Source organism: Ursus americanus, chromosome 32 (assembly GCF_024610735.1).
Source record: "Ursus americanus isolate L20-20 chromosome 32, mUrsAme1.1.p, whole genome shotgun sequence".
NCBI lineage: Eukaryota > Metazoa > Chordata > Mammalia > Carnivora > Ursidae > Ursus > Ursus americanus.
This window is the reverse complement of record NC_142158.1, coordinates 21,444,703-21,470,661: the sequence shown is the minus strand read 5'-3', so window position 1 is coordinate 21,470,661 and position 25,959 is coordinate 21,444,703. Positions and strand designations below refer to the sequence as shown.

The window sequence follows — 25,959 nt, the reverse complement described above, 5'->3', positions numbered from 1 at the left end:
TAAAATATATCTAGACGGAAGTTCCTGTAAGAAATGAAAGGAAGTCTGCTTTAAGAAAACAAGAGTAAAAAAAAATGAGGCAATTAAAAATTGTACTTAACAAATACAGTACATTTTAAAAGGTATTCAAAATCGAATCCTCCTCCTCACAAAAAAAAAAATTCAATTTGTTTATTTTGCAAATGAATTAAACGAAGTCAGCTAAAATGTATGAAGGACTGCAAAACAGGCAAGTTCAGTCTCCTCCATTCCAAGTACGGTAAAACATAAATTAAATTTAATTATAACATTTTTCTCCAGCTGGGAGGAAAAGGTTGATTTTCATCTGGCACCTTAAATAAAGCTCCCGAGCAATCACTAAAAAAATTATGGTTAATTTTATATGATGTGTGTTGTACCATACTTTTTTAAAAAGTGTGGTTAGACTTTTATTACATTGAAAGCCAGTTTTGTTTCATCTCTTATCATGCCACCTGGACATCTTTCCTGAAAGACAAAGGTGTCTCAAAAGAAATTCTGGGGGTGCCTGGGTGGCTCAGTTGTTAAGCGTCTGCCTTCGGCTCGGGGCGTGATCCCAGAGTCCTGGGATCGAGCCCCACATCAGGCTCCTCCGCTAGGAGCCTGCTTCTTCCTCTCCCACTCCCCCTGCTTGTGTTCCCTCTCTCGCTGGCTGTCTCTCTCTCTGTCAAATAAATAAAATCTTAAAAAAAAAAAAAAAATTCTGAGTTGGAAACAGAAGACACAGGTAACCAAGGGATGGGAGGCATTAAGGAATCTGAATGCAGTTCCCGACTTAGTCATTGCTTCACTGTAGGTAGAGAACAAATAATCTAACTACTTCAACTTTTGGGCCAAGGTGACTTGGAGATGATGTCATCCGGGTCCAAGAGACCCCAGTAAAAGTCTGTACATCTATTTTTAACACCCACCCCCCCCAAAAAAAGGCCTTTGAGTCTATGGGACAGTCCTGTACTCTACCTGCCCACATCTAAAATAGTTATAGACTGATGAAGAACTTCTTCAAACCCCTCAAAGTCAATTCCTAAAAATTCTGATTTTTTTCAATGACATACAATATATGTAACAGCTAAGTCAAATACAGTTGATGGAAGACAAAGCAAACAGGAGATAAAGCACTTTAGATGCAGATGAAATGCTAATGAGAAAAGTAACACAAATTAATGCAGTAAAAAGTCAACAACAGTAGAGATGGATGTTTAATTTTAAATTAGAAAGATACATTTCATCAGAGAACACATCACTGCCAACAGGAAAGTTAGAGGTCTCTAATTTTTTTGGTCTCTTATTCTACTTTGAATCTCCTATTTATTATTTTTTATAGATCAGAGATTCTTTATGGAATTAAGACAATAAGGTAAATCAATTTTTTTCTATTGAAATCGGTGATTAAAAAAAAAAAAAGTTCCATCACCACCATTCTCTTCCCAGACCCCACCACTTAGATCTGCATCTTCTTGGTATTCTGTTGGAGGGCACACTAAAGATACAGCAGTGGCTGGACACCTGGGGAGACAGATAAGGAAAGGGGGCAGAGAAGCTGCTCTCAAAGAACTTAAATTACCCAGAAGGCAATAAAGACACATAAGGTTTTTTGTTGTTTTTTTTTTTTTAAATCTACTCCTTGGGAAAAAAAAAAAAAGAAGAAGAATCGACTCCTTGATCTTACCATTTGTTGGCTTTTACAGATTAGACTAGTTCTCTGAAATGTTTCTGTTATACCCATGGCTTTAGATCAAAGAAAGCTGGACCATGTAAAAAAAAAAAAAAAATCATCCAAAGTATTAAATTCCTGGTTCCACTGCCATTTGGAATAAGTCACTATTGCTCAAGGTCTTTTATAATTATAAACCTGAAATAAATGTGTTAGGATGATTACTGAAGGTTCAATCAAATCACAGGTTAAAGGGCTCCTGCTTTAAAAAGCAAAACAAGACAAAACCTGAAACAATCACAAAGACAAACTGATTGCAAAACTGAAACGCCAACAAAAGAGATTATATAGAGGTGTCTGTGATATTATAACTATCCTCTCCCTGCCAACAAAGAAATTCCAAATTGTTCAAAATCGTATCAGAACGTTCCTTTTTAACTTTTTTATTTTGAAATGATTTTAGACTGACAAAGAATTATAAAACTTAGGTATGAGTTCCTAAATCCCATTCTCCCCAGCTTCTCCTACTGTTAACACCTTACATAACTGTAGGTAAGAATTAAAATAATGAAATTTACATTGATATAAGACAAACTATCTGAGAGCCTTATTCCAAGCTTAAAAATTGTCCCACTTATGTCTTTTTTTTCTTTTCAGTCCAAGATCCCATTTAAGATACCTCCTTGCATTTAGTTGCCATGTCTCCTTAGTCTTCTCCAATCTGTGGCAGTTACTCAGTGTGTCTTTGCCTTTCATGACATGACCTTGACCTGTTTGAAGAGTCTGGGCTAGCTATGTCCTGCAGTGTTCTCCCATTTGGGTTCATCTGATGCTTTCTCATGATTAGGTTGAGGCTGTGCAGTTTGGGCAAGAATATCACAGAAGTGATGTTGAGCCATCAAGGAAGTACATGAGGTTAACCCATCTCGTTACTGGTAATGTTGACTTTTTAACTTGGTTACGGTGGTGTTTACCAAATTTCTCCACCCTTCGTAATCAGCAAGTATCTTGTTCTAGTAGAAATACATTTTGAGATTCTGCAAATATTCTGTTTCTCATCATACCTTTGCTCCACTAATTGTTCTATCTATTCATAATTCTTGCTTACGATAGTTATTACTGTGGTATTTGCTTAATGATGATTTTGTTTCCATCATTCATTCTGTATTTGTTAATTAGAATTCTACTGTAAGAAAGAGCTCTCCTGGGTGCCTAGGTGGCTCAGTCAGTTAAGCATCTGCCTTCAGCTCAGGTCATGATCCCAGGGTCCCAGGATCAGGTCCCACATTGGGGTTCCTGCTCAGCTGGGAGTCTGCTTCTCCCTCTACCCTTCTCCCTCTGCCCCACCTCACGCCGTGATCTCTCTCTCTCTCTCAAATAAATAAAATCTTAAAAAAAAAAAAAAACCTGTCCCTTATCCCCCATTTATTTATTTTTCATTTATTTATTTATTGTACTCAGTGGTTTCTAATCCATTAATAACCAGATCCACATTCAAGCTGTAAAAACAAAAATTTCCAAGTATCTTCTCAACTATCAAGAGACCACTTCCATCAGATCTAAGAAATTCTTATCTTGATTTAAAGTGATTTTTATTGCTATTTCTCCTTTGAACTTTATATTAATCCGCCTGTTAAACAAAATTTCTCTCTCCTCCAATCCAAGCATGAAAGACCACTTTTTCTCATCTTCATCATTCTAGAAATTCTTTCCAAAAAGAAAGAAAATTTAATCCAAAGAGAAAATAAACTCAGTTTAATTTTAATAGAATAAGAGTAGTAATATCAGAATAATAACAAAAAGCTACTAATTGCTCATAATTGCACTCCAGGTTGTTGGTGGGGTTTTTTTTTTTTTTTTCTGGTAAAAATGAACCTGAGGATACTTATTAAATAATTAGTTCCTACTTTACTGCAAGTCTTCGATTTTCCATTCCACTCCAACTATAGCACAGGATAAGCAGGACACTCAGAATACACATACATGTAATACACATACATGTGGGGCGCTGTAACTGTTATACATGATGCTTAATCGGATACATCTAACATTCACAATGGAGGAGAAATGAAAAGTGAGGTATACCTTTGTTAGCTATATTAACTATGATCATAATATCTGAGCAGGCATCACCACCTACATTGACACTAGCCCTACAAAAACTAAAGAAGGAAATGGTGGGCGTGGGGGGTGGTGAGTAGAGCCTGTTTGCCAGAGAAGCATTTATCCTGAAAGTGGTGTGTTCCCATAATACTGACCGTTGGTCAATATCTTATATATAAAATACAATATGTATATAAAAGATTATTTTTTTAAAGATTTTATTTATTTGAACGAGAGAGAGAAAACGAGAGACAGAGCATGAGTGGAGGGGGAAGGGCAAAGAGAGAGGGAGAAGCAGGCTCCCCGTGGAGCAAGGAGTCGGATGCGGGGCTCAATCCCAGGACCCTGCGATTATGACCTGAGCTTAACCAACTGAGCCACCCAGGCGCCCCTATATAAAAGATTATAATATATATTATCTTTTTAGTTACGAAAATGAAATGACTAAAACATTGTAGTTAGGAATTGGCTTCATGCAAGTACCATTCATCAAGGTCTAGAAAGCCAGGACCGAAGAGAAAAAGAAGAAAGAAAAGCGTAGTCTTCACTTGGGTTTGGCCCTTTAAACCATACTTCTGCTACTGTTGCTTTAAAACACTGAGACAGACCAAACAAAGAATACAAGAGATCAGTATATTTGAAGATGGACTTGACCACGAGGAGATCATTAGAGCATGTCAAAGCTTTGGCACTTTTTGAGGTGCTATGACTTGCAAAAATCTAGGCAAGAGAAACAGTCCTAGCCGTATGGCTAAGTGCCTTATCAAGCTAATACAAAAGCGACTCGGGTTTCCTGTGTCAACCCAGAAAAGAACTGCACTTCCTGACAGCCTCCCATTCATCACTTGAGTGGACTAACCACACTCACCTCTCCTTCTCTCCATACTAGATATTGAAACCTGCTGGAAAAAAACAGAGGGCATCACTGTCTGAGAGCCAGAAAGCAGGGCCCTCCTGGGAAGTGGAAAAGATGGCGGGAGCTGGGATGCCAGGGCAGGAATTGTTCTCACCGTTCTCCTTTCGCTGTTCCTTTCTCACTTGTTCTCCAGAGGCTTCAGGACACAGCATCCTCTGCCCTTCTCCCTTGGCTCCTCCATGGGTAAAAGGGATTTGCCCGTGTGCCCACCCATGTGACACATTCAACCCACTGCTGTTTACACTTCTTATAGTTGCCTTTAGTTGAGGAAGCAGCTTAGAAACAGAAACAGTATTCTCCACTTATATGCAGTTTTAAAGCAGAGCTTTAAATACATTCCAAAGCAAAATTCAGCTGGAACCCTAAAAATATTAATGCTGGCAGAGCCGAGGCCTTTATCCTTCGCCACCCCAAGGTTCGACTCTTGTGCGGCTAATACACTTCACAGCCAAAGGTTATGACAGACATACTTAGTCCCTTGCCCTTCAGATCTTTAAACCACAGCAAGAGGAATCTGGCTGCTGGCTGGGGCATCCTTATCTTCCCTCTGCCCCGCCTCACGCTGTGCTGAAGAAAGGGAAGGAAGAGTGTGACAAGAGGCTACAGCAAGGGGGTGGGGGGGGGGGGGCTGTGCTGAAGGATCATTTGCGGGGAGCACGTGGCTCTCTAGAATTCCAGCAGCCTTTACCAAAGCCACACTCATAAACATGCAACGTGAGTTAAAATCTGTATTTATTTTGCAAATGCAGCTTCAAATTCCTTAGTACTCCACCCACCCCCTTCCTCTCTCCTAGTCCTCCGCAGCAACCTAAACCCCCTCCTATAGAAATTCTGGAGCCCCCATTCTTGGCACAAGCAGCTGCACCCATCCTTGCTCTGGGGCATGGGGGGGGGGGCTCTAGCAGCAAGATGCAGGCTGGTCATTTCAGTGTTCCAGGACTTGAAAGGAGAACTGCCCTCCACTGCCAGCCGGCAGAGGGAAGAAGTTCAATTTCTCAGACCGTGTGATGGTAGGCATGCACTCACCGCTCAAATTTTATAGGGCCCAGACAAATGGCTCAGGCTCCCCCCGTCGGGATGGCGTGCTACTTCCCTAACACGGTAAGGGAACGGCTCCAGTAGTCATCACCTTTTTAACAGGGCTACGAACTCCCAGGGCCTTGCCCGAAGTAATGCTCTCAGAACAAAGAGTCTGCCTCCCACCTCTCGTAATCCCATAGGGGACAAGATTCCTAGCTCAGGTACATGAGAAAAGCCCACCACCAGCTGCAACTACCAGATGATGCAGGGAGGGCAAGTTTTACTTCTCCAGGGCCCCCAGCCTCCCACCAGCTTGTGTGACAGCTTTCTTCCAGAAGCAAACAGTACTTGGATCGGGCATTAAATGCTTTGCTAATGAAGCTATTGCTGATGAAGAAAAGTTAAGGGGCAAAGTCACGGCTGAGCTCATCTGGAAGCAGTGAGAAGGCAGGCAGGAGCCACAGTGAGCAGGGGCAGACGCAAGGAACACGGGCAACCACGTGGGCTGGATCTACACGGGAAAGCATTTGGAGCAAAGAGCTTAAATGCCTGGTGTCCCCTGAAGATGAAGGAATGTTCTACTTACATGCATTTTATAAGACAGTGAATGATGAAGAACCATGTATTGTAACATAAACAGCAGCAGCACCAAGGCGAGTCTTAACCAGAACTATTTTTAACATGCAAAGTGTATTTTGTGTTACCTGTATAATTAAACATTTTTTAAAAGGCAGAAGAAATAGTCGTAGAGACAGAATGCAGTCAAGCATAAGGCGGATAAGCCCATTATAATATACTCAATCATATCTGGATTAAAAGCTAGCTATTATAGGGGCGTCTAGGTGGCTCAGTCATTTAAGCATCCGACTCCTGATCTTGGCTCAGGTCTTGATCTCAGGGTCAAGAGTTCAAGCCCCACAATGGGCTCCATGCAAAAGAAAAAAAAAGTGGGCTGCCTATCATAATAATAACTATAACTATACATAAGGAAAGCTTGATGTAAAGGAAGCCAGAAAGGAAGATGGCATAGCCCAAGTTCATGTGTGTGTAGTATTTACTTCGAAAGGAATGGTCCCATAAAACTGGTAAAGCTACCAGTATCTCTAACATAATGTTCTATCCATGTCTCAATTCAAAATGACAGACCGTTACTACCACCACTGCAATTTTTTACTCTGGGGGGGGGAGAAAAAACGTGGCCCATTGGTTAAGAACTTTGATGACTGTACATTCACACCCATCTTTAGTCAGGCTCTCAGCAGACCAGTGAGAACAGAATCGATCCGTGCCTTCCTATTCACCTAATGGGAAACAGACTTGGAAGAACTGAAGAAATACCATAGTTCAGAAGATGTGTTTGTTGTTTTTTTCAAATACCCTTTTCTAATTTCTAAGAGACATTATGGGTTTGTCAAGAACCTAGGGAATAACGTCAGCAGGAAAGAGGGAAGGTCATGGGACGCGTGCCTACCTCCGCTTCCTGCAGGGTCCCATGGTTCAGGCACACCGTGTCGGGGCAAGCAATGGGGGACCCACAGCCTTCCCGGATTGCCAGCTGCAGGTACTGTTTCAAGCACTAGGAGTTAAGAAGAAAAAAGACAATTACCCATTGCCTTACAGTAGCACAAAGGTTAGATAACTGCCATTGGCTCCTCTTCCTTCACTGGCAGTCCTGGGGCTCTTGCACTCGGGAAACTGAAGTTATCACAGGTGTGAACACTAAGAGCTATTACCTGGGAAAGAATACAAGACAGATCATTAATTACGTATGACCTCATCCTAAGAGCACTGAGTTTACGCAAGGCAACAAGTCAAACTCCTGTATGCTCACACATTTTAGCCACCACGGATTTGGGAAAGAAGAAACCGTCTTTTGCACTGATGGCAGAAGCCTTCTTTATAGTCTTTCTTTTTTTAACTTATGTGACTTCCTAGTTCCATTTTTACCTAGTGGTCCTCTCCCTCAAAGTTTGCCCAAAAGTAGAACTCTGTGCCTCTCATGCTGAGCGAGCCAAACAGAATCAAAATACAGTTGACCCTTGAACAACATGAGTTTGAACTGCGTGGGTCCACTGATATGCAGGTTTTTTCAATAAATACAATACTGGAAATGTATTTTCTCTTATGATTTTCTTGATAACATTTTCTACAGCTTACTTTATTGTAAGGATACAGTATATAATCCATATACAGAATATGTATGAATCAACTGTATATGTTATCAGTAAGGCTTCTGGTCAACACTAGGCTATGAGTAGTTAAGTGTTGGGGGAGTCAAGTTATATGTGGACTTCTGACTGTGGGGGGAGGGGCAGGCGGGGCCCTTAACCCCTGCACTGTTCAAGGGTCAATTGTGAGATTAAGGCACTGACTTATCTAAGAAAACTCTATTTTATTTTATTTTATTTTATTTTATTTTATTTTATTTTATTTTATTTTATTTTAGTGAAAGAGAGAGCACAAGTGGGGTGGGGGGTGCAGAGGGAGGGGGAGAAGCAGACTCCCCATTGAGCAGGGAGCCCGATACGGGGCTTGATCCCAGGACCCTGAGATCATGGCCTGAGCCGAAAGCAGACGCTTAACTGACTGAGCCACCCAGGCGCCCCCATCTTTATTCTGTTTCCCTATCTGAAAATAAAACTAATATCACAATGGCATTATTTCAGGAAACTGATCACGTATTTACCTGATTGAAGTTACTGTTACAATGTATGACCGAAGCAATGACTAGAGCAAAGCATTTAAACCAGATTTGTACTTCTTCATGTGCTTGATAATTCCCTTCTTCAAGGAGCCCATTTTTTTCCCCTATGATATTCATCACAGAAAAAAATGAGAAAGTAACCCAAATAGCCAAAATAGAAAAAAAATGTAAATAAACAATGCTAAATTCATACAATAGCATGCTGCAGAATCATAAAAAATATTTTCAAACGATGTGTAACACATGGGGAAAATGCTCCTGATTCAGTATGAATTGGAGAATAAGAGGTATCTGGGAGCAGGGCTCCTCTTGCAGACTCTTCCTACAGTCGACTCCGCTATGCTGCTGTATTTTACCTCTTATTTTCTTGTTTGAGAGAAGGGTGAACAATCACTTGCTCTAGAGTTTCGGTGCCAGACATGGTCTGTTGTGCCAAGAAGAAAGGGAAGCAGAAGAGAGCCATATCAAGGAAACGTGGGGAAGAATTTCGGCACACACGCAACACTCGGGAGGAACAGCAAAGCAGGCTCTCAAAAAGGAGTGTCACGCCCAGGGACAAATGAATAAATGATGTGAAGGCCTGTCCACCCGGCTCTGTTCCCGAGGACCTCTCTGCCCCCCATCTGCCACACAGCTGCCGGTGTGACCACCTTGATCTCCCCAGCTGCCCCTTGAAATTTAAGCAGAAAGACTCTAAAAATGTATGGTCTCTAGGCTCAAGGGGAAGGTATCTGGGAAGACAAAGTGAACCACGCACTGCGCGTGTATCAGAATATCTGGGCTCTAGCCATGATGATGGGGAAGTTACTTGAGCTGTGTCCCAGACCTGCTTCCCTTCACTGAAAAACCAGAAACGATAATATCTGTTATGGTTACCCCCAGGGTTTAAAACACATGCACATACAAAACACAAACGTGAAATTTCATACACAGGAACCCTTTGAAAAATTCACAAACTGAAGAATATTTGGTTTTATTTCTCCCCCGCTTCACTAAATCTTGGACGTTCTATCAAAAACTTTGTGGGGAGGGGCGCCTGGGTGGCACAGCGGTTAAGCGTCTGCCTTCGGCTCAGGGCGTGATCCCAGCGTTGTGGGATCGAGCCCCACATCGGGCTCCTCTGCTATGAGCCTGCTTCTTCCTCTCCCACTCCCCCTGCTTGTGTTCCCTCTCTAGCTGGCTGTCTCTATCTCTGTCGAATAAATAAATAAAAAATCTTTAAAAAAAAAAAAAAACTTTGTGGGGAAATGTTAATCCTTTGACCTTCTGAGATTATCCTTTCTCCACTCCCTTGGGCGAACCAGTTAAGCCACTGTGGTCCACAAGCATCACAGACAGAACAGGTATTTGTAACAGAACAGCATACACACCTCTATTCAAGCCTCTCTTTAGAACCATTTGCATCTCTAGGAAAAGCGTAGAGTCAAATAGAAACCAAAAAGACTGTGAGTCTTTAGGAGCAGAAAGAAAGAAAGAAAGAAAAAAAGGAGGGAGGGAAGGAGGGAGGGAGGGAGGGAGGGAGGGAGGGAGGGAGGAAGGAAGGAAGGAAGGAAGGAAGGAAGGAAGGAAGGAAAGAATCATTTCAACTTCTTTTGCAAACTTGTAAAGGTGAAATCTAAGCTTTCCCAAGAGTTTATCATAGATGTTCTATAGTTTTGTTTTGTTTTTTTAAGATTTTATTTTTATTTGTGAGAGAGAGAGGCAGATGGAGGGAGCCGACTGCCACTGAGCAGGGAGCCCAATGTGGGGCTTGATCCCAGGACCCTGAGCCAAAGGCAGACTCTTAACCAATGGAGCCGCCCAGGTGCCCCTGTCCTATTCGTTAATGTAAGGTTCTTAGGTGCATCCGTGACATGCAAAGTCAGTAAATTCTGAAGCTGCCAACAAGGGCTTTCCTGGCCCCAATATTACATGACCCATGATTTTAGGAGAGAAGTTAGAGCTATATACACAGACTACAGAGCATAAATATATACACGCCCTTTTTTAATTCTAAGAAATACTGGTCTAAGGCAGAGAGGGGTAGGACGAGCGACTGAGTGCGGGGACGGCACAGGCACCTGCCGTTCCATCCCCGTGAGCGTGCGTTTCTAGTCGGAGGCCAAGAGGAGCAACAACGAGCCCTGGTTATTGCTTCTTGTTGAATTTTCAAGCACCTTACGTTGGTTCCATGGCCTCCATCAGCTTTCACTAAGAATTTAATCTCAAGCCCTCCATCTCTTCCCCACTACCTCTGGCTGACGCACAACAGAAGCAAAAACATTCACAGGAATCCCGCTGTGCCTGTTATAAAACCTCAGTAAATGGCTAACAATTCTGGAAGAAACTGGCATCTAGACTGTAAATAAAGACAGAAAGAAAGAGGGGGTAAAAACTACCATCATTTAATCACATGAAAAAAAATTACATTCCAGGTAGACCGTCTCTGCTTTGCTGTCCCGCCCGCCGCTCCCTTGCAGTGTATTCGGTAAACTTCTATCTCCTCTCTTCTGTCCTAGGTGAATTCTTTCAACTTCACCCCATCTGGTCGCCCCACATTTGTGGGCCCTCCCGGGGAACCTCTGCTGGGTGGAGGGCCTGGCCTCTTCCCGGATTCTCTGGGGATTTCTTGGGACTTTCCCTGGGTGCACCCAACAGACTCTAGTACTCCAGGGGGAAACTGAGGACCTCAGGCCAAGGTGACTCCTGGATGAGGCTCAAAGCCCCAGGGCAAGCCACCAGAGTGCACTTGCCAGAATGGGTGAGGGATTTCCCCTCTGGGCCGTTGGAGAAACCCACACCCCCACTCCTTTTTCTTGTGCTTCCAGCCCTTGGCCTTGGCCATCTAACCCTAGCACTTCCCAGACAACTGAAGGTCTCTGGCCAGGGCAGCTCCTCGGTGTGGTCTGAAGGTCAGACGGTCCCCGCCTGTGACGGCGAAGAATCCCTTCTCTCTACTCTCCCACTGCCCCCTCTGAGGTTCCCCCAGCACGTGGCACAGTTGGCCACGGCAGCTCGTCCGGGGCAAATCTGCACACGTGGAGGACTCGTGCCTGACTCACAGCCACCTTGCTTCTTTCGGGCCCCCACTTTCTCCTCTCTCCCCATGGGTCTGGCCACCATCTTGATCTACAGGCAGAATATGCTCTTCCTCGTCAGAGAATCCAACCATCCCACTCAAGGATGATGAGTCAACAAGGGTTCCAGCCCATGCCCTCATGGGAGTACCCTCCTGCTGTACCCCGTGGACCTGGCCACCACGGACTTGCACTTAAATCCCCTATCAGCGTGTGACTCTAATACCAAGCTCTGGTCTGTAACTGCACGGAATAACCTGATGGACCAACAGGTTTAGGTGGGGACAAGGTGTCTCGTCCCCCCACCCCCGTCCAGCAGGAAGCAGCTACTGAAGATGAGACCTCCTCCAACCAAATGTCAAAGATGTGTCATTGTCGATCTGTCCTGGGGAGTGTAGAGACTGCTTTTAGGCAACAGGCTTGAGCAATGGAAACCACAGTAAGGGGAAAGGGCCCACCGTGACCACCAGGCTGAAAGCAAACAGGCTCATTAAGTGACCCACGTCAAAAGAGCCACAGGCTCTAGCTGACCAGTGGGCTACTTACAACCGAGCACAGGTACCAAAAAAGGAAAATTCAGTATGTTCCCATACCTTCTCACTTCCCCCCTTCCCTAGAGCCCCCCGCCACTGCCTCCTGACAGTCTCTCCTTTGCTGTCCCGCCTGCCGCTCCCTTGCAATGTATTCAATAAACTTCTCTCTCCTTAAGAAATTACATTCCATTAATAATAGCATTGAACAGATGCCTAAATATGCAATTTTCGCAACAGCTAACAAATTCTAAGGAAAATGTTTTAAACAGAACTTTTTGAAAATTCTGATGACCCACAAAAAGAAAGAAACAGGTTTTTTTCCTTTTAAATAATAAACTTTCCACTTAGTATGGTAGAACACAGAAACATTTTTAGGCCATGAAGCGTCATGTACAATAATAATGACTATTGTTACCCCCAAATCCTGTCCTCGTGCTGCATTTTCTGTCTCTGTGAATGACTTTTCCACCCACCCAGCTGCAGAACCCAGAAATGTATGGATCACCTAGGACACCTCTTTCTCTTACCCTGTATCCAATAAATGCCTACTAGATGTCTTCACCTGGCTGTCTAACCAAGCCCTCGTTATTTAACAGAGCCTTTCAATCTACCGTCCCCCACATACCAGCTTCCCCACATCCCCAGTCTTTCCCATCTCAGTAAATGGAACCAATTACCCAGTTACTCAGCCAAAACAAAAACAAAGACATCCTTGAGGGGCGCCTGGGTGGCGCAGTCGTTAAGCATCTGCCTTCGATTCAGGGCGTGATCCCGGCGTGATGGGATCGAGCCCCACATCAGGCTCCTCTGCTATGAGCCTGCTTCCTCTCCCACTCCCCCTGCTTGTGTTCCCTCTCTCGCTGGCTGTCTCTATCTCTGTCGAATAAATAAATAAAATCTTTAAAAAAAAAAAAAAAAGACATCCTTGATTCCTCTTTTCCTCAAACTCTACAACCAAAACATGTCCCCACACTAAAGCATTTCTCACCACTCCCGCTGCAAACTCAAGTCCCTGTCACCCCTTCCGGAGACCTCCGCAACAGCTTTCTTGCTGGTCTCTACTCCACACAGTAGTCAAGGTACTCTTCATACATCTTTCTAAAATATAAATCCTATTTTACTCTCCTGCCCCAAACCCACCAATGAATGTACATCTCATTTAGATGGCCTCTCCAACTCCTTACCATGGCTCACACAGTCCTAACTTGTTCTGACTCCGGGCTACTTCCCTGAGCTCATTTCTACCACATTCCCCCTTTACTCTGGGACTATGAACTTGCTCACTATTTCTTCGACATGTCACACCTGCTCCCGAATAAGGCCTTCTTTCTTGGTTGGTGCCATTTCCTCTCCCTGGAATGTCCTTCCCCCAGATGGCTCACTCTCACGTCATTCAGAGCTCTGCTCAGTGTCACCTCCTCAGACAGGCCTTCACTGGCTAAAAAGGCCAACCTTCCCTCCCCTATCAGGCCTCCTGGCCCTGCTTTATTTTTCTTCATAGCACTTTCTATTACCTAATGTTATTTACCTGTGTATTATTAGGTTGCCCCACTAGAAATTCAGCTAGAAGAAGTACAGGGACATGGCCTTAGTCTCTGGTGGATTCCAGGAAAAGATGTAGAAGGTACTACAAACACATTACTGGGGGACTTAATAAATTCCAAAGTCCTACCCATATCATGTCCTAAGTATTGATTCGGCCTATTCACCTCTCTCAATCTCTTCTGCCCCATCCTTAGGCCACTTTCCATTACCTCTTACGTGGGTTTCTGCCTTAGTCCACTCACTAGTCTTCCTGTATCTGTTTTTGCCTCCTTCTAATTAATTCTCCACACTGCTGGCAGAAGGAACTTTAATAAAATCTAACTGATCCCTTCTGTCATCTGCTTAAAACCCTTCCAAGGCTGTAAACAGTCTTTATGTCTCCTTTGTAGCACTTATGACAATTAGGACTTAAAAATTAGGTGTATATAGGGGCGCCTGGGTGGTTCAGTCAGTTAAGCATCTGACTCTAGATTTCAGCTCAGGTTATGACCTCAGGGTCCCAGGGATCAACCTTCATGTTGGGCTCCATGCTGGGCCTGGAGCCTGCTTAAGATTCTCTCTTTCCCTCTGCCCTTCCCCGCACCTTACATGTGCATGCGTGCGTGTGTGTGCACACGTGTGCGTGATCGTTCTCTTCCTCTCTCTAAAATATTAGGTGTATATAATTATGTACCCCCAAAAGTCTCACTCTCTCCACTCAGTCCACCTATCAACATTACCAGAAATTTCAACCTTTAGATTTCTTTGATTAAAACCCTGTCTCTGGGGGCGCCTGGGTGGCTCGGTCATTAAACGTCTGCCTTCGGCTCAGGTCACGATCCCAGCATCCTGGGATCGAGCCCCACATCTGGCTCCCTACTCAGCGAGGAGCCTGCTTCTACCCCTCCAACTCCTCCCTGCTTGTGTTCCCTCTCTCACTGTCTCTCGCTGTCAAATAAATAAATAAAATCTTTAAAAAAATTAATAAAATAAAACCCTGTCTCTAGAATAATCCTGTCACCATTCACAAATAATTAGGACAGGAAGATAGTCAAATGAGGCAGTAGTTTTCTAGCAGAGGGCAGGGCCTTGAAGAAAAGGATTGAAGACCAGGTATGTTTCTATGGACAAGAAACACTGGGAACTATGGGACACTAATGGGAAGGGCAGCTGTGATATTATGATTTATAATAAGAAATATGAATACATTCTTCCCGCTTCTAGCACAGAGCTTCTAAAACCCTTGGAATCTCCTAAGTGGTGGGAGAGATAAAAGGTATCTTTTGTTATGTTAAGGCGGTGACTTTGGGTATGCCCCTAGGTCAAGTGGGGGCTGGTTGCCAGTGGAGAGCTGGAACTTGTAGTCCTACCCATTGACCTCCAGGGAGGGGAGCACGCCTAGAGGTTACATCATGGCCACTGGTGATTGATTGAATCAGTCATGCCTGTGGAATAAAACCTCCTTAAAAACCCAAAAGTCTGAGTTCAGAGAGCTTACTGGTTGGTGAACACATGGGGACTTGGTAAGAGTGCTAAACTCAGGAGGGCTTGGAAGATCCGTGCTCTTTCCCCTCACCTTCCCCAACGCATATCTTCCCTCTGGCTGTTCCTGAGTTATGGTATTTTATAATAAACCAATCATCTAGCAAATAAATGCTTCTGTGAGTTCTCAGAGCCGCTCTAGCAAGTTAATTGAAGCCAAGAGGAAGGTCATGGGAACCTATGATTTACAGCCAGTTGATCACAAGGGCAGTTAGCAACCTGGGCTTGTGACTGGCACGCAAAGTTGGGAGACTTCTTTGATCCAGACTTGTTGGGATAAATGTCTATTCCGATCCTTTGCCCATTCTGATTTGGGTTATTTGTGTTTTTATTATTGAGTTATAAGACTTCTTTGTATATTCTGCAGGTGTCCTGCATCAGATATGATTTGCAAATATTTCATCCCATATTGTCAGGTATCTTTTCATTTTCCTGAGGAGGTCCATTGTAAAGGTTTTTAATTTTGATGAAGTCCAATTTTTTTTTCTTCTGTTCATGCTTTACCTAATCCGAGGTCATGAAATTTTTTCTACTTCCCATATTTTCTTCAAAGAGTTTGCAAGTTTAGCTCTTAGAGTTAGGCAGAAGCCGTTTGAGTTAACGTTCGTCCATGGTATGAGGAAACAGTCCAGCTTCATTCTTTTGCAAAAGGTATCCAGTTGTCCCAGCACTATTTATTGAAAAACTATTCTTTCCCGCTTTGAACTGCCTTGGAACCCTTGAGGAAATCAACTGACAATAAACGAGAATTTATTTCTGGAACTGTCAATTCTATTCCATTGATCGATCTACCTATCCTTGTGACAGTGTGACATAGTTTTATTATAGTGCTACAGTATAGTAACTTTGGAGATGAGAAGTGAGCTCTCCAACTTTGTTCTTCTTTTACAAAATTGTTTGGGCTATTCTATTTCCCTCAATTTTCCATGCGAATTCTAGGATATGCTTGTCAATTTGTGCAAAGAAGGCATTTGGGATTTTGATAGGATTTGTACCTGTAGATCCGTTTATGGCCATCTTAACGACACAGGCACACCTGCTGTACTGTGCTCCGCAGAGAGTACGTTTTTACAACCTGCAGGTTTGTGGCACCGTTGGATCCAGGAAGTCTATCGGCACCATGTTTCCAACAGCATTTGCTCACTTCCTGTCTCTGTGTCATACCTTGGTAACTCTTGTCATATATCAAAACTTGCCATATTTCATTATTCATTATATTTGTTAGGGTGATCTGTCAGTGATTGTGACTCATTGAAAGCTCAGAGGATGGTTAGGCATTTTTTTTTAGCAATAAAGTATTTTTTAATTAAGCAGTGTGCATCGTTTTTTTAGACATAGACACCTTAAAGACTATAGTGTAAGTATAAGACTATAGTGTAAACGTAACTTTTACATGCACTGGGAGATGAGAGAATTCGTTTGGCTTGCTTTATTGCAATATGTGCTTTATTAAGTCTGGAACCAAATCCCCAATACCTCCTAAGTATGCCTGTATTGATCCTTGAAGAGGGAGTGTCTTTTCTATTTAGTCTTCTTGCATTTCTTTCAAAAATGTTCTGTAGTTTTCAGAATATAAGTTTTGTGCTTCTTTTGTTAAATTCATTCCTAAGTATTTTATTCCTTTTGAAATTATTGTTAATAATTGTTGTTTTAATGTACCATTATTGTATTTTCCTTTGCTAGTGTATAGAAATACAATTATTTTTTGTATATTAATCTTGCATTCCGTAATCCTGTTAAGGCGGCATCGGTGTTTTGTGTTTTTTGTTTTTTTAAAGGTTTTATTTATTTATGTGACAGAGAGACAGCCAGCGAGAGAGGGAACACAAGCAGGGGGAGTGGGAGAGGAAGAAGCAGGCTCCCAGCGGAGGAGCCCGATGTGGGACTCGATCCCGGAACGCCGGGATCACGCCCTGAGCTGAAGGCAGACGCTTAACGACTGCGACTGCGCTACCCAGGCGCCCCAGGCATCAGTGTTTTTAAACTCTGTGATTCCAATATGCAACCAAGTCCAAGAACCTTTAGTTCAATACAATCCATGCCCTTGAGTCTAATCAAGGAAGATCCGTCCATCGTCACAGCCTTTAAGTTATTTTGTAATATTCAGAAGTATGACCTCCACAGGAAGGAAGGACTCCTTTCTAAACAACATCTCCATTGAGAATGCATTGCATTTACCTAGTTCCAGAAGAAACAGTAAAGGAAGCCTAAGAAGGAAGTTTTATATGTTAAAGTTAAAGCTCTGACTGAGATCCTTTAAATACTTTACCCAAAACAGCGCTGCTACTGTTTTTGGAAAAAGGTACTAAGATCCACCTTGTAAGTTTGAAAACAGTCATTCAATATGGGAGACTAAATCTGGCCCCCAATCGAAAGTACCTCCATTCCCACCAAGCAAGAGCAATCAAACACTTCTATCTTTATCTCAAGTGATCATGAAACACCTAAATTAAGAAACTCAGTGACGGAAATAGCTCTGAAGAGAAATCCACTGGAAATGCTGCAGACAGATCCAGTCCTCACAATGAAGTGAATCAATCAATCGTGCTAGATTGGAAACACCTTTCAACCAGAGCAGGGAGCAGGCATGAGCCTGGGAAGGATCTGCTTTCAACACGAGTAATTCAACAGCTCCCCCATTGACCATTCAGAGGCTCTCCCTTCTATCCCAGCAGGGTTGCTTTTCTTAACAGAGGGGGCCCCAGTTCTCCAGCTAGTTCCAAAGAGATCCTTGTATGCCAGGTGCTTACAACACAGTATACCCAGAAAAGCAACCGCTGATTCCAGGAGAACGAAAATCAGAAGGCTTGCCAAGTTTACATCCTGCCATTTCCTCCCAAGAAACGTCAGACCTCAGAACTGCCAGCCCTAAGCTGGCCCCAGGGCCCTCGCCAACAGGCCCAGGACAGGCAGTGAGAATGAGCACAGCCCAGATTAAACAGCGGGCAATTCTGCTGAATTCATTTATCACTTTCTCCATACTCCTCCTGGGCACCTAACGAGTCCCTATTTTAACTCTTAGGGAGCCTCTCTGACTATCCTAGAATGCACAGAATTTCTCAGCAATACAGAAGGAAACACACCCCAAATAACAAAGGTCAAGAAATCCCTTCAGCCATGATGTAGGGCTGTGCAAGTTACCTGCATCAAATATATCCATTCAACCAGTCCAGGTAAACACAGTGAAAAATGTAGTACCTTCATTCTACTAGAGAATGCACAGTATCTATCCGTTTTATCCCTACAAAGGATAGAAGGATAAATGGATGGATAGATGCATGATAAAGCAAGTAGAGTAAAAATTTAATGTTGGAATCAGAGATGGGAGGAATATAGATATTCATTGTTAAAATACTTTCACCTTTGTTGTATGTTTCAACAGTCCCGTAACAAACTGTTGTATACATTTTTAAGCTAAAAAGAAAAAATATTTACACCATTTTCCAAATCTCAGATTTTAATGTTCCTTAAAGCAAGAATCATTTATGTTATATTTTATATAAAACCCCAATATCTGTATTGTATTTAAACCACAGTTTGGAATAAATTATAGTGAAATAAAATCTTATTAATGAAAATTAATGGTGGCAACATTAATGATTATTGAAATTTTTGAAAATGTTCAAGAATATTTACATTGTATAAATGAGACAAGCTAACTCATCGTTGATTACATTTTTTTTCCTATAGGATATAACCTACAAAGCCAGCATGCAAAATGGGTCACATCAATGACCCAGAGGTTAAACAATAGTGATGCTGTTAGTTTCTTCAAGAGGATATTGTTTCTCTACATAGACTACTAGTTAGAAATGACTTACTTTCAGTTTGGCATAGACATAAGCCTTAAGCTTGGGGCGCCTGGGTGGCTCAGTCGGTTAAGCGACTGCCTTCAGCTCAGGTCAGGATCTTGGAGTCCTGGGATCCAGATGCTGCATCCTGCATCCCCATTAATGCTCCCTGCTCAGCAGGGAGTCTGCTTCTCCCTCTGCCCCTCCCCTGCTCCTGCTCTCTCTCTTTTTCTCTCTCTCACTCATTCTCCCTCTCAAATAAATAAGATCTTAAAAAAAATAAATAAGATCTTAAAAAAAAAAAAAGACATAAGCCTTAAGCAAACTTCCTCCCTTGGCTACAATTACAAAAGGGAATTTATTAGATATAAGAAATGTGAACTCTGAAAAAGCTGGACTAACAGTGACTAGGTTGAATGTGAGCCATCTTGTAATATTCAAAATTAATTTAAATGATTTTGTTCAACAACTTCATAGCAAAATCAGAATATCTTTCTACCTATAATAGAGATGGTAACAAAATTGCAACCATTCCTCATCTCATCTTTTTCCCCCAAGACTTTATTCTGCAAAAGCAGAAATGTTTTCGACATTCCTAAAAAGCAAATTTCTAGAAATCGGGGGGGGGGGGGAGGGTTATAGGTGGTGCTGACTTGTACTTTAATTGCCCTCTTTTGAGTCAGTCTTCTTTTTCTTTCTCTTAGTAAATCCACAGCCTTGCATATCCAAGACTGGTCTTGACTGTCTTGTTAAAATCTAACCTACTTACTGGCTTTGAAAAGGCACTTTCCAAATTTCTCTTTAAGTTTTATTTATTTATTTATTAGAGAGAGAGAGTGCGAGGGCTGGGGGAAGGACAGAGGGAGATGGAGTCTTCAAGCAGACTTCTCAGAGAGCAGAGCCTGATGCGGGGCTCCATCTCAGGACCCTGGGATCACGAACTGAGCCGAAACCAAGAGCCACCCAAGTGCTCCCAAATATTCTGAGGCAGCGCCATAGTCTGGCCAATTAGACTATTAAGGCAAAGATCATAAGTCAAAGCCATATGATGTTTCAGAAATGTGTGTCAGTGCTCACAAAAGAGACAGAGGGAGTCTATGTATTTGACGGCACAAGAGAGTGAGCAAATCATATGTACTTCACCCAAAGGATGCTCTGCAAGGACCCTAGACCAGGGCAGCCCCCCTGGAGGAGGAGCTGAAACTCAGGTCATTGCGCTCCTCCCCCAGCATTTCTGACTTCGTAGGTGGGGCTCCAGAACTTGAAATTCTAACGCGTTCCCAGCGGCTGCCCTGAAGACTATACTTGCGGAACCCCTGGCCCACAATTAAAGTCCCTTACATGAGAGACGGGGGAAAGGCAGTCGATGGGGATGAGAGTATCTGCCAAACACCAACGGTAGGTGTGATACACATCTTAATATTCTCTCATTCACTCTTCACAGCAACTCGGAGACTGGTATTATCATCCTCATTTCACACTGAAGCATGAGAAAATACTGGGATATTTGCTACTTGAAAACACTACTTTTTTTCCTCAACACCATAAACTTTAAAGTCCTTCAAAGACTAGACATCATTCCATATGAAAACAACTTGGATAAACACCCGACCTAGGAAAAGCAGCTATTACAGCTATGAATTTCTTTTTTCCCACCGTGGTAAGTAAGGATCTCTGTGCTTTGGGGTCCCCTATCTATCCATTACCCTCAGCACACAGGAATCACTTGGAAACAAGTCCTCTAGTGACTACTAGTAACTTCCACAATGTGATGTGCGTTGGGTGTGGAAGAACATCAGTCTTTGAACGTGAAGGTCGGGCCCTGACGGTTGACTTTGGTTTCAACATCTGAATCTATACGACGTGTGCTGGGAGTTTCCAAGTGTGCAAAGCAGTTGCCTTAAACCTCTTAGCCCTTGGTGTCCCCAAATAATGTGCCTGATGTCACACAGCTGAGAGTTCACAGCACTTTGGTCTGGGGCTCAGTCCTTTGGTCTGGGGCTCCGGCCACACGTGTGTTCAGGTTCTATACGCTTTGGTCTCTGGAAACTTGTTGGATTTTTTTTTTTTATTCAGTTGCTCTTTACATCCTCTTTGTACTAACTAAACTTTAATGTACATGAAAACCAGCTGTCAGTTTTGCATTACATAGGCCCTCGTCAAGCTTTAGAAACTATGGATAGAATCGGTAGAATCGTAAAAACCTAATGATGGGGCTCTTCCATTGTGCGTGCTAACAAATAAAATTAAGGGAGCACATACGATGTCCTGGGCGGTATATTATGCATTTTCACAAACATCGCTCTTATCATCCAAACAACCCTATGATCCGGGAATTAAGAGTATGGATCTTGGGCAAGTAACTTAATTCTGTAGTGGTTTCTTTTTCTTTTTTTGAGAGAGAGAGAGAGTGTGCGCGCATGAGAGTTGGGGTGGGCGGGAGGGGGAGGGGCAGAGGGAGAAGGAGAGAGAGAAACTCAAGCAGGCTCCACAGTCAGCATGGAGCCCAACACAGGGCTCAGTCCCACGACCCTAAGATCATGACCTGAGCCGAAACCAAGGGTCGGACGCTTCACCAACAGCCGCCCAGGTGCCCCTGCACTGGTTTCTTAATGTGCAAACCAGAGAGTAAGAGTCAATAGGGGGAAAAAATAGTACTCTTGCATTTCACATATTACATGGCAGGTACTTCAAGGCTTTGCTTGTCCTTCCTTGATTTTTTTAATAGATGAATAAACTGAGGGTCACAGACATTGAATAAAAACCCTCCACCCTACATTCATGTGGCTAATAACTCACAAACACCAAAAGAGTCAAACCAAAAGGACCTCCCTACGGGGGTGGGAAAACCATTGAGGCTTTTGGTTAACACAGAGCTTATGTATTTCCCTGGAAATGAGGTATTGACCGGGTCTAGCCTGATCCCAGGAGGTGCCACGCCCAACTGAAATCCACCAGGATCAAAGTGCAGAGATCCACCCAAAGTGCAAGGATCCACCAGGATCCTTGATGCACTTCAATAGTCAGAAAAGGGAGCTTTAGAGTTCACTGAATTTTCTAGTAAGTTTCCAACCTCTTTGGCTTCGACCTGGCTCCATTTTTATAAGTTCCTTTTCCTACATAGTAACATCTGATCAGGGAACATAGACTCTTCTGTGTGATAATGCCCCCCCTCACCGACATTAGGACCGACATTATAAGCAGTATGTTCTCATTCATTCATGTCTCCAAAATACAATACACTTTTCTTGATAGGACCCATTTTCTAGCTTGACAGTACTGTGGATACCAGGGTAGAAAATCAGCTGAAACTGTACTAGTACTGGACATACTGTGTATTTTTTAAAGACAGACTCATAAGATGAGCTTATTTTGCTACAATTTGCTTCCTCCTTAAAAGAGGAAACACTGCTTAAACAATGAGATATGTTCTTTTTCACATCTCAGATTAGAGAAGGTAAAAAATTTGAAAATATCCGGAGTGTCAAAAAAAGGGGGCTTTCCTACCCATTCGGTGGGGGCTGTTGCCACAACAGTTTGGGGGTGGGACAATCTGGCAACATACCAATTTAAACTGCACATACCTTTTTATTAGGCACTCCTACTTCTAGAAATTTTTCTTAAATAGATACAGTTTCACAAGTCCAAAACTTTTCATTTATAATAGCAAACACTTAAAAAGGAAGGTGGGTCTGTATACTCTTACATAGAAGCATGCCCACAATACAGTTAAGTTAAATTTATAAATCTCAAATTAAAGAAAAATATCTATAGATAAAGATCCCATTTCTCTATTAAATGATGTGTATGAACATGTATCCATCCCTGTGTTCACATATTTGCACACAGAGAAGGAGTCTGGAAGGCGAACTGATCATACAATCCATACGTGGGAAGCTTTTGTTTTTGTTTTGTTTTAAAACCAGCATGGGGGCACCTGGGTGGCTCAGTCGGTTAAGTGTCTGACTCTTGATGTCTGCTCAGGTCATGATGGCAGATCTCGAGATCGAGCCCCGTGTCAGGCTCCACGCCAGGCATGGAGCCCGCTTAAGATCCTCCCTCTCCCTCTCCCTCTGCCCCTTCTTTAATTTAAAAAGGAGAGCGCAAGGACAAATGGGGTGAGAAGGAAGAAACTAAGCAACCAAGGTTCCACACTATTTCTGACCACATTCTCTACCCCCCTCTGCATACACGAACTCGGTGAACCAAACTTTTACACTGTGGCTGAAATCAAGTCTGGGACCCAAAGCCCTTCTGGGCTGGCAGTGGAAGAGAAGAGAGCAATTAGCCCCTGTGCCCTTTCCTCCTGCCTTGTCCCTTGGGGCCTTCATTTGCCTGCTGACTTCCCATTTCTACAAAAAGAGACACAGAGGAACTAAACACCCTGCACAGCCCACCCTGAAAGGACTGCGAACTTTGCAGAAGCAGTGGCATTAACTGCAGGAGCTCTGGTTCCGGCACCGTCACTGCTGCCGGACCCAGGTACTTTAGGAAAGCGGCAATCAGGTGCATGACTGGAGGGCTGCGTGGGCCTGTGTGGGCCTCAAAATGTGAGCACACAAACCCCAATGTCTGTAAGGCAAGTAAACGAGGAACTACGGTGTAACGATTTCATGATCCTTAAAGTAGGGATATGTTTTAATGACCGATTTGGGTCATCACTTTATGGATGGAATGAGTTAAAGCACTTAGAACAACATCTCACGCTGAATCACGTGGACAAATGGTTGCTGCTATCCTTATTCAACAGTGGTCACTGGTGATGCCTTTCTTCCTGGGCTTCTGCCCGCAGTGAACTTCAGGTCAAGGCTAAAACGGATCGTCGTCAGATTGCGGGAATGGAAGGCAATACAGATACTTGGTTGGTTTGGTTTTTTTTAAGACTTATTTGAGAGAGTGCACATGAGCGGGGGGAAGAGGCAGAGGCAGAGGGAGAAGCAGACTCCCCTGCTGAGTTAAGCAGGGAGCCCAATGGGGGGCTCGATCCCAGGACCCGAGGATCATGCCCTGAGCCAAAGGCAGACACTTAACCAACTGATCCACCCAGGTGCCCCCGCAATACAGATATTTGTAAGAAATTTATTTGACTTGATTTTAATACTAAATGCTTTCAGAGCAGAGTTGATCATTTTTACACTAGGGTAACCAATGCCACCAGGTAAGAACCATGTTTGAGCTTTTCACCAATAAATCCCCCCAATCTAGTATTTTGCTTGTCAAAGTAAGTATTTGTTGACTCGTAATTGTTCTGACCAGGCCATGAGACTTCATTAGGAACTAAGCCAGTGGGGTATTAAAGGAAGAAAAGAAGAAGATGCTAGAAAGAAGGAAAGACACAGAAGTCTGAGAGGCATCACCACGGAAGAGGCAGCAGAAGGTGATCTGGACAGACGCGGTGCAACAGGACTTCAGCGTCAGCCCTAGGGAATATGATTTGAGCAGGAGCGCCTGAAAGAATGACAGGAGTGGCATTTTAACAGCAACATTTTAAAAAATCAGACATTAGTATCCAAATGCATAGGAAGGAGAAATTGGGACACGAAAATACTTTGCACACTCCAGACTTCAAAACTGCAGTCTGCCGTGATAAATACAGCATATGTGGATGAGGGGAGTGTTCTCCAAGATCTCATCGCCCCCCCCCCCTCGTTTGCTCCCTTCCAGACCATTCTCCACTCTGTGCCAGAGCCATCCTACCTACCCCGTTCCCAAACAAAGCCTTTCGGTGGTTCCATAATGCTCTTTAACAAGGTCTACAAGACCCTCCCCATCCTCCCTCTCCAACTTCATGCTCAAACACCCCCACACCTCCCACAATATGTTCCAGGGACGTCTCTCAGTGCAGTTCCTCAGTATGCCGCCCTTCCTTGGCTCTGTGCCTTCACCAAGTGTGGCTGACCCTTCTCTCTGGGGCACTCTTCCTGTCCACAGCCTCACCAACACTGCCATCAAGCAACCTTCTAGTCCTCTCTCAGTCTTAGCCACTCAGGAAACCTTCCCTGACCTCCCTGAGTCTCGTTTAGGTGGCTTCCATTATGCTCCCATAGCACACTGTACTTCCCTCATCGGAGTGTCCGCTTCCCACGGGAGAACCGGACTGGTTACACCTATCCACCCAGCGCCGTGGCTGGTACGTGGCCGTATCAACTGGAAGAGCAGAATAAGGATTAAGATGAGAACACACTGGGGCACCTGGATGGCTCAGTTGGTTAAGTGTCTACCTTCAGCTCAGGTCATGATGCCGGAGTCCTGGAATCAAGCCCTGAGTCAGGCTCCCCACTCAGCAAGGAGTCTGTTGTCCCTCTGCCCTCCCCTGCTTGTGTGTGCATGCTTTCTCTCTCTCTAATAAATAAAATCTTAAAAAAAAAAAAAAGATGAGAATAGACTTACAGGAAATTGGAATAAAGATACAACTACGAAAGAATAAATAGAAAAGCTTTGGTGACTCAGTGGCTGTGAGGGAAAGTTCTCTCACTCTACTCCCACTTCTGCCTGCTCTCTGGTCATGGTTTGCATGTGTGGCCAGCCTATCGTATTCTGATACGTGGTTTGAAAAATTAAACTTTGGCAAGGTATGCTGTGGAAAAAAAAAAGACTCTCCACAAAACACCAACACAGATTGCCAACGTACCATCTTTTTATAACCTTCTTTGTGGAAAAGAAATTAAATCTTCCGTATTCCAGTACCACCCCCCCTTCCTGATACCATATGCTTTCCTAAGAGAATATAGAAACGCCTCAAGTACTTGTTCAGCCCATGATCAAAGTCAAGAACGTTGTGCAAATAAAGCTCATTCCAAAAGCTTGTGTCAACAAAAGGGTGGAGGGGTGGGGAATGGAGTTCTATTTAATAATATCCCCACAATGGATGGAGCACCGTGGGAGAATTTTTAATGAGCAATCTTGTCCTAACAATAGGATTAGCTTCATTCAAATAATATAGAGCTAGTGAGCAGAATAAAAATTATATTTCAACCAGTTTTGTTCTAGAGAGCAGACTAATAGGTAGACTTTATATGGAAATAGGTTTCAAATGGATATAAGGAAAGACAGCTTAGAATTTTAAATTCTGTAGAGGTGCCTAGGTGGTTCTGTCGG

General features: G+C 43.3%; 1 protein-coding gene across 11 annotated transcripts in view; it reads right to left on the bottom strand.

Annotated features, from left to right (window-relative positions):
• The window catches only part of RNF144B (ring finger protein 144B), a 172,843-nt gene that overhangs the window by 31,271 nt on the left and 115,613 nt on the right, over positions 1-25,959 (bottom strand). For 10 of the 11 annotated variants that reach the window (XM_087858082.1, XM_045811555.2, XM_087858083.1 and 7 more), the window contains one exon: positions 7,183-7,287. The exons of the other annotated variant lie outside the window; for it this stretch is intronic. In XM_087858082.1, coding sequence (XP_087714208.1) covers positions 7,183-7,287 — 105 coding nt within the window. The remainder of the gene's footprint in view (positions 1-7,182; positions 7,288-25,959) is intronic. 11 annotated transcript variants of the gene reach the window in all.